Source organism: Sinocyclocheilus anshuiensis, unplaced genomic scaffold (genome assembly GCF_001515605.1).
Source record: "Sinocyclocheilus anshuiensis isolate Anshui unplaced genomic scaffold, SAMN03320099.WGS_v1.1 scaffold3274, whole genome shotgun sequence".
NCBI lineage: Eukaryota > Metazoa > Chordata > Actinopteri > Cypriniformes > Cyprinidae > Sinocyclocheilus > Sinocyclocheilus anshuiensis.
The window spans coordinates 297,655-306,924 of record NW_015537940.1 but is presented as its reverse complement, the minus strand read 5'-3'; the positions used below and the strand labels follow the sequence as shown (position 1 = coordinate 306,924).

Here is a 9,270-nt window from a genome sequence, read left to right as displayed (position 1 = left end):
GGGGTGGGGGGTGGGGGTGGCGATGCAGGGATGGGGCGGTTTTCAAAATGTCGGCTGGCATGCTGCAGCAGCCACTGAGGATTGTGGGGTGGGAGACAAACACAAACACGCAGATTCTCCTAAAATCTTTCCGAATCCCAAGCGATCAATCACCTAAGCATGAAATACGCTTCAGAATGAATTATTCTGCTTGCATTACCACTACAGATATTGATTGGTGACCACTGTGCCCTCAGTCGTAGGGGTGTTCCATGCAACGAAATACATGGAATCAATCAATGCCCCGTTGGCCTGAGTGGTACCATGTCCTGCTGTTATTTTCCGTGGTGGTCGCTAAACATGCCATTGTGGAAATTTTGATCGGCAGTAAATGTTCATTTAGGATGGCGAGTGGTGCTGTGATAACATAAGCCCCGTTTTTTGTGACAAAAAAATGTCCAAGCGATAGGGGTTTTTTTTTTTTGGATATGCATAATGCATAATTTAGGCTTGGATTATTAGTTTAAATATTTTTCATACATTTTAATTGATATCGACTGTGAACTTTCTGTTGGCCAATCACCATCTGATTGATTTTTCTTAAGGCTTTTTTTCACAGCTTCTGTGCACAAAAGGATAAGTGGACACCACTGTATTTCCCTATATAACCCACTTTCCATGAGTGTTGACTTTTCTCACCATGCCCTTTGTTTAATTACTAGCTAGTATTGATTTCCTTGGGAAAGCAACGCAGAAGGCTCCAGCACACACCTCCTGTGAATAAGACGGCGTGAGCAAACATTAGAATGCATGCAGCTACACGCATCCTCTCTCGGAGACAGCAGGAGTTCAACTTACCGACACATTTAATGATGATTCAGCTTAATGCAGTGATTTTTAACAAGCATTTATACAACAAATACCCATCCTTTTAAAATCCATCAGCACTTTTTTTCCCTTACACTTTTATTTTTTACCCAGTATCATGCATACTGCAAACAGGGTCAATAAATGCATATTTTAATATTTTATAGGCTACATTTATTGACCTAAAATTCGTATCCTGGTTTTCCTACATATCCTGAATCGTTTCTCTCTTTCTCTCACTCAGTTTTTCCTCAGGTCTTTTGTGTGGATGTGTTCTGTGTGAGCTTTGATTGGGAGAGAGATGAACAGAGAGAAATTCAGTCGCAGGGCAGGGTAGAGATCATTACTCTAAAGCTCAGCATTCGGACAGCATTGGGATTTCACACACAAGCACTAAAGCCTAAAGCTCTTGTCTTAAGGAATCAGAGAAATATAATCAGTTTAAATAGCAGAGGCTTTTTCACTGATGCTCTTACTTTTACATTTTCAGCCCCAAACTATTTATTATAAAAATTGCATAGTTAAGTTTAGATCTCTGCCGCCCTGCAGAGATTGACAATAAATGTGGTTTGGCACGCCGAAGCCCCCCTTTCATCCAGCACTAAAGGGGTTAAAGCTCCTCTATAGGTCGGGGAGTCTGAGCAGCACAGATTTAATCAATAATTTCTATCAGCCCCTGGCCGAAAAAAAATCAGCAGGGGGTGGAGAAGGCAGGGAGTATGGCTTCGGGGGGAGAGGGGGGTGATAGGCAATTGGTGGGTGGGGGTGGTTTATGAAAAAGGCTTTCGATCACGTTTCAGCTACATGAGACAAGTGGTATACATCATGATTAGGGCCTGCTCCCACGATCATAAGAACTCTATGGGGGGATGTTTATGTCTGGGAGTGAGGTGCGGAGCGCAGAATTTATAGCATGGTAATTCCTACCTTTTACACATGATTACAACATCAGGAAGCATTTAGTTAATGGTCTCCGTTGTATTGGCGAAAACCAGTGGGGCCAATCGAGAGAATCGGGAGTTGAACTGAAACATGCATTTTGAGGACAACAGACTTTCTGAATGTTTTGTTTCTTCTGGTTTGTTCATCATCTGTTGTATTTGATATAGATCATTATTGTTCAGCACGTTTACAGTCTTTCTCTTTATCACTTAATCTCCCTTATCCTGAATTTCCACTCAGGAATCAATAAAGTACATTTATCTATCTATCAAGTTGGCAGTTGTCTGATAGAGACTCTCTCTGGTTTTCAGGCAATAGTCTGGTCTACAGCCAGTGCGGTAGTTAATTAAGCCGTATATTATATAACTTTAATAACGTTATATGATAATTATTGTGAAACATAAATGCAGAGTATTGACAACATTTGCTCGAACTGATCTTTTGCATCTTTTTCTACTGCACAGGACTGCTCAGTTTTATTTTACATACAGTGTTTTCTATTTTAAAGATTTTTAAAATTTGAGGTCTTTTTTTAGCTTTCGACTGTAATTTCCTGATCTGTTGCATATTTTTCTACAACAGCGAAGGTCTTCTACAATAGCAAATGACTTATCATCTCTCAAACTAGATGCACTTCAGATGCAAATGTTTAACATTTTAAATGTTGAGATCTTTAAAATTTGAAATCTTTTTTAGCTTGTGACTGTAATTTCCTGATTGTTAGCATATTTTTCTACAACAGTGAAGGACTTAATTATTATACCTAGTTGCCATTCAGATTTAATATTTTCAACATTTTGAAATGTTAGATCTTAAATATTGGAGATTACTTTAGCCTTTGACCATAATTTCCTTGATAACGCTTCAACCATTATTTGCGCATCTTTCTTTGTTTTCTGCTGTTTACAGTTTTTAAATTATATTATTGTTAAAGATGCAAGTCACATGTTAAGATCTACACTGAATAGACCTTTACGAAACACTATTTATGTTTTCTGCAATTAACAAAGTGTAGAGATAACAAAGATAAACTGCTAATAATAATAATGGAAAGACCAATTAAGATTTTCAGGTCTTATTTGTAGACTAATGTTTATTTTCTCTGTCGGTCTCTTTTTCAGCTTGTAAGCGTAAGGAGCAGGAGCAATCCAAGCTAGAGCGCAACCAGGGGCCCAAGCGCACCCGGTTAGTCTTCACAGACCTGCAGCGTCGTACTCTCATGGCCATTTTCAGAGAGAACCACCGACCGACCAAAGACCTGCAGATCACCATCTCTCAGCAGCTTGGCCTTGAGCTTTCCACCGTAAGCAACTTCTTCATGAACGCTCGCCGCAGAAACCACAACCGCTGGACCGAAGAGGGCCGCCCATCCTCCACCGGCTCATCAGGGTCCAGCACTGCATCTCCAGCTGTGACCTGCTCCACGGCATGATGGGAAAATTAGCCGTTTTATGCTCTCCACAGCACAGGTTTACCTGTAGCTCCTAGAGTTTGAGATTTTTAATCAAGGGTGTATACAAATCAACAGCATATGAAACCAAAGATTAAGTCTGATGTTCGCAATGTCTAGATGAGACAGGATTTGATTGTAGTTTTAGCACTGATTGTTTTAGCTTTAATCGCAAAGGATGAGCCCAACACACCAGGGCTTGTGAAATCATTCACAAATCAACATATTGAGGGTTATGAAAAGGTACTGAATAGATGTTGAATCTATTAATTTTGTAATTCGTTACAGCATCTAAAATCAGTGCAAATGTTTCTGGGTTTTCTTTGTTGATCATGACAGACAGAAAGTCAGAGTCAAAATTATATTTTTAGGGTTCTCGAGAGAGAGAGATGATTTTGCAACAAACAGAAAATTAATGACCAAAGAAACAAAGGAGGATGCAAACAAATCTTTCAGAGATTCTTTTAAAGGGAAAAACTACTGGATAAAGAAGCTGAAACCAAAATATGAACATTTTTAGAGAGCTTGTTTTCTTTTTATATGCCTTTGTTACAAAAAGCCAGACCTCACTGTCAAAAAAGGCATCTGCTGTGGGACAACTACAGTCTCAGCACAGGACTGGAGTCGCATCCTCTCAGACAATATGAGGAGGAACTCGAGACAAAAACAGCTGTGTCTCTTTTTGCAACAGACATTTAACTTGTTGGAGAGTTTCTGCTGACAGAATGGCTGAAAAGAGGAATCCAGGACGCTCTCTCCTCTTGCATAATTTCCATCTGATTTCAAATGATTTCTTAGATGTCACACTGAGGATGGAGAAATCTTTTTTTTTTTTGTAAAAATTTCAAGCACACAATCTGGCCGATGGCTGTTCATACTGGAAAAAGCTCAAAGTCTTGAAGACCCCGATGAAAAATACTTAGGCTACAAAAAGCTTGAATTGAACATGAACAACCACTTTGTGTATTTATAATTATTTATGTATTTATTTCCAATCTTCTAGCTAGGCCTATTTATTTTATTTATTTGCTAGTTACCATCAGTATTTATTTCACTGAGTGTTGTTTGTGTGTGGAAAAATGACCCAATCTCTGATAGGAGTTCCAATACCAAAGATGAATATTTGTCCTTCCTGAATGTCCCACGTTTCTCATCTCCTGAACGCTGTGTTAGATATTTCGATAGCCAAGCTAGCGTACCCATCCATGTTCATCGTTCACATGTGCTGCATGTCTAGACCCTTTAGGCCACAGCCTGACCGAACAAATCGAGACTCAGCGTGATGTAAAACAGCACACAAGTGGCTATGAAGTCGAGATGATTCTATATTTGGGCTGTTGAACTGTGATCTCCTCACTGCAGTCCTCATTTACTGTACGATGATTGTACGTGCTGTGGCATGGTCTCTTGGGGTGGGCCGTCGAGGGAGAGATCGTCCCTTTTTCAATGCTCTTTTTCGTTCCACTGTGTTTAACATTTGCAGGGCATGTAGTGAGGCCCCTTCACAGCACACACTTGAAAGAGGGCCCATGAAAGAGGCCATCGACTTTTGCCGACTTCAAAGAGGCCCTTTTTATCTGTTCTCTCAGCGGCTGGGGCCGGCGCTCGGCACTGGGTTGGACCCATGGGCTTAGGGCATTCACGGGGAGGGGTGGCAGATCAGAGGCTAGCAGCATTACCGAATCACGGTAAGGAAAGGAAAGGGAGGGGAGGGGAGGGGTGGTGAATGGTAGTTTGGGGATGTGAATTAAAGTTTAATGAGCGACAATTGTAAGCGTGCTGCGCGAGGGGCAAAGTGTGTCAGCGTGTGTGCGTCTCAACTCTCCAGGTCACCCTGTTGCAGCACTGGGGGTTAGCCGGTCCTCGCTTTTTTTGTAGAGATGTAATGATTTAGGTTATAATAATTTGCAAACTTACCGCGGTAGATGGTTAGAGATCACTTGACGACTTGTAGTGTCCCGAAGATCACGTTTAGCAGGTCATGGCAGACGCGTCTAACGTAATTTAGTATTTGGCGCCTCCTAGTGGACATTTTGTCCTACCGCTTACTGAGAGGAGCATAAATCACGCCATATTCTCGTAGTGTTTATCCTCTTCAGATATATTTGAAAGAGGTACTACAGTGTGTAAATCTGAAGTGATATTTCCATTTCGCCGTCCCACTGAGGGGAACCCGTTTGGCCATTTTTGTTCTACCCGACAGCTCTAATTCCATCTACCTCAACTGTGTGTGATGTGTCGTGTAGCTGATATAACTGTACCAAAGATCCCATCCATTCAGGGAGCGTCTGTGCGTTGCTAAGTTTTTATAGCCAAATGTGCTGGAATCAATCCGTGAACACAACTAAATCCCAGCCCTATACCTGCAGGCAGAGAGAACCTTGTTTTTCTGAGTGAGTGAGTGAGTGTGTGTGTGTGTGTGTGTGTGTGAGAGAGAGAGAGAGAGAGAGAGAGAGAGAGAGAGAGAGCGATTGAAGAACATTTATCAGTATAAAGACCAAAATGGGAATGACAATCGGAGCAAGAGAGGGGTCTTGCTGATCTTATGATTGCTTATCCCTCCAACAAGAAAAAAAAAAAAAGAACCAAAATAGTGTTACCTTGTAAAAGTGAGGATAGAGACCAAAATAAATGTTAAATAGCCTATGTTTGTCTCTACAAATATGATGCAATTATGTTCTAGCTGTGTCATGAATCACCCAAATAAAAATATGATTTTAGCTAACTTGATTGTTGGATCACAACATAGGCTGACAGAATTCATTCTCTCAAGGCATTTTTGGCATCTGGAGCTCCATTTCTTAACGGTTCAGATAAGCAGACTGAAAAGGTAGCAAGTGTTTTCTTTTTTCTTTTACCTATCACTCATCTACGATCTCTTTCTGCTGGTGTGAACATCTGTGTCATTTATGTCATTCTCTCCCTTGTGTTACCTTATGAATGTGGCTAATCAACCAAAGGTGTAAAAATCACAGCAATCTAAATGTCAATCATAACTGGACATTGTGTGCTGATCTTGAAAAATCCTTTAATACCTCATGTGAAACTGTTTGTTGTGATGTTGCACTGAATAAAAAAAAAAGTCATTTGTAAACATACTGAACAGAGTGAAAGCTATTTTCCTTTAAAAACTTGACAAGACAAAAAAATATATAAAGATTTAAAATGTAATATTTATATTGTAAGACATTCTTAAAATACATGGATTTTTTTTTAAAGACATTGGAGGGAAAAATGGGGGGGGGAAACAGTATCTAGAACACGCATTTACAGCTAAGAAATTAGATTATAAAATAATAAATTTCTTATTTCTTATCTATATTCATAGATTTCAACATGGTTTCAGTTACATAACAGGATAGAGGGCATATGAGGCAATGCCACACATGTTGTTCTGGTTTCTGGCCATACGGATGTAGCCACCATCTCCAAATCCGGTACCCCAACTGTTAAAGCAAAAGATAACAATTAGCATATGTATTTATTCATCTCAGTGTTTTGTTTGAAATAGCAGTTTTGTTTTTACAGGAATTTGAGTGGGTACATTCCAAAAAACAAAATTAGACCCAGTCAGTTCATGATCACAAAATGTCACAATTGTTCTGATTGTACCTGTTTTTCACCAGCCAAAAGTCCTGTCCAGCAATCGCACCGTATCCCACAGCCAGCACTGCATGGTTTATGATTTTGCTGCAAGATGGATCATTGTAAACTCCTGTGGACAGATGTGAGATAACATTATAATAGTTGTCAACGAAAAAAAAAAAATTATTTTGACCTTCATTTTTCAACCAGAAAACTTGGTAATCAGTCTGACTGAAATGTGACGAGAAAGAAATACTCACCACTGCGGTACAGGATAAACTGAGGACGGGTGGCATCAATGGCCACTGAAATGGGCCCGATGTTAGCAACAGCCTGTTTCAGGGCCTCCTCATCTCCCTGATGGACGAAATAGTACTTGGTGCAGTTTGCTGCACGCTGGGATGGATTGTATCTGCACTGCTTTTGCTGTAGGGCACATTTATTTATTAGATTATATTCATAATGATAATGGATCGAAGCGTTTTAAAAATGTGCTAAAATGTCAGCATACGTATTGCTAACATCTTGCAGTTTAATTTCTAATATGGAATGTTTCTACCATGTTTTTGTAATTATCACTTGTCTCTCCTTCACATGGACCCTCACAAACAACTTACCACTCCTTCATAAGGGTAAGATGACACCGAGTCTATTCCACCATTATCAATAACATACTGGAAGGCAGAACTCATCAAACCACCACTGCAGCCTTTGTTGCCGTAACTGGAGGAACAGTCCACCAGATTCTGAGGACTGAGATCAACCAGCTTTCCTGTGGTCTTCATCAGCTGACCTTCAAGAGCCCCAACGGAGCTGAATGCCCAACATGAACCACAAGCACCCTGACAGAAAAAGAGAGAAACATGATAAAACTACTGAAACAGGAAACACAAGAACTGTGGAATATTTGCACTTTTTTGCCTTCAAGCTACATATAATAGAAATATTATAATAATGTGAACCTGAAATTCTTAAAATTGCTTTTGTCTCAGGTCTATCAAAAGAAACAAAAAGAGCTGTCCTGTGAAATAAAAAGCTCTACAGACACAAATATAAATTAGAAAATAGTTTTTTGTGTGTGTGTGTGTTCTCTCAAAATATATGGTATAATCATACCTGATTCTTCACACCGGAGACATATCCCTTCTCTCTCCAGTCCAGAGAGTCTGGGACAGCAGCTCCAGATGAGCCCACAAATTCTGGTGCTTGCCTCTTAAAGCCAGGAGGGACACGAATCGTGGCTAACGTTTGCAGGATCTCCTCTGTTGTCTGTGAATCAACAAAACAAATAGGAAAATCTGAGTTTTAGATGATGAAATTGTCATCTGATATAGCCTGTGTCTGGCAAAATGTATAACTTTATGGCTGTATAATTTCTAGATATTATTTTAACTTAAACATCTACAAACTTTTGTGAAGAAAATAAAATGGATGAAAAAAATGCATTGCAAAAATAAAATAAAAAAAAACAATAAAATAAAAGAGACAATGATGCATGCTATTCCCTCCCTTTAAATTTCACAGTAACTTCATGCTAAAAATAGAAACAAGGAAATTAAGTATTGCATGCCAGGAGTTATTAATTAATACAAAATACAATACATTAATACAAAAATCACAGACAAAGAAATGCAGTGGAAAGGGCAAAAAAGGGACACTGGACTCATGTTCTCACCATATCACCCATATGGTTCATGCCCAGGTCATATGAATGCAGGCCCATGGAGGCCTCCAGGTTGTGAATGGTGATAAGCTCAAGGTTTCTCTCCCACAACTCCCTCATGCCCAGTTCCTCATCCTGCCAATATAAACAACAGACAATTCCACAGTTTAATACAGCAATATATGAAACTATTGACATCACTGGTCAAACTATTTAAGTTTGATATAAATACAAATGATTTCTTTAACAAATAAGCACATGAAACAAGTTTTACCAGTTTGACAAGAAACAAGGAAGTCTTTGTATTCCTAAGTAAACATGTGACTAAAAACAAAATTCTAGATGTGCTAGAAGTAGGTAAAAGATCAGCTTTTGGATTATACAGATGCTTGTGAAATTCATATTCTCACCTTATTGGAGTAAAACTTGTTATGCGTCTTCTTCCACAACTCCCAGTGCTGGTCTAGATTTGTGTTAAAATGGGCCAGTGCTGCGCTACAACACACGGCAAACAGCAAGCTCCCAAGCATCATGGCCTGACAAGAGCAAAACGGCCCATAATAGTTACTGACATGCATTCAAACATCAATATTTTATCTGATAATATATTCTCATTGAATTATGTTGATATCTAAATGTCAGATATCATCCACAATATTCAGAAATTATTTCAGAGAATGAGAAAACTAATATATACTAATATAATATAATAATAATAATAATAATAATATATACTAATATAAACTATATATATATATATATATATATATTATAGATGCTCCAC

At 39.0% G+C, this 9,270-nt stretch overlaps 2 protein-coding genes across 3 annotated transcripts in view; one reads left to right on the top strand and one right to left on the bottom strand.

The window, feature by feature from the left end:
• LOC107663311 (hepatocyte nuclear factor 6-like) overlaps positions 1-3,992 on the top strand; it is a 7,437-nt gene extending 3,445 nt beyond the window's left edge. The window contains exon 3 of the mRNA XM_016453515.1: positions 2,910-3,992. Coding sequence (XP_016309001.1) covers positions 2,910-3,220 — 311 coding nt within the window. The 3' untranslated portion in view covers positions 3,221-3,992. The remainder of the gene's footprint in view (positions 1-2,909) is intronic.
• Positions 3,993-6,397: 2,405 nt separating this feature from the next.
• The window catches only part of LOC107663319 (cathepsin S-like), a 12,160-nt gene continuing 9,287 nt past the window's right edge, over positions 6,398-9,270 (bottom strand). For both annotated transcript variants that reach the window (XM_016453528.1, XM_016453536.1), the window contains exons 2-8: positions 8,897-9,022; positions 8,499-8,621; positions 7,940-8,092; positions 7,441-7,665; positions 7,084-7,249; positions 6,851-6,953; positions 6,398-6,684 (exon numbers count right to left, since the gene is read on the bottom strand). In XM_016453528.1, the coding sequence (XP_016309014.1) occupies positions 6,585-6,684; positions 6,851-6,953; positions 7,084-7,249; positions 7,441-7,665; positions 7,940-8,092; positions 8,499-8,621; positions 8,897-9,022 (996 nt within the window). In that variant the 3' untranslated portion in view covers positions 6,398-6,584. The remainder of the gene's footprint in view (positions 6,685-6,850; positions 6,954-7,083; positions 7,250-7,440; positions 7,666-7,939; positions 8,093-8,498; positions 8,622-8,896; positions 9,023-9,270) is intronic.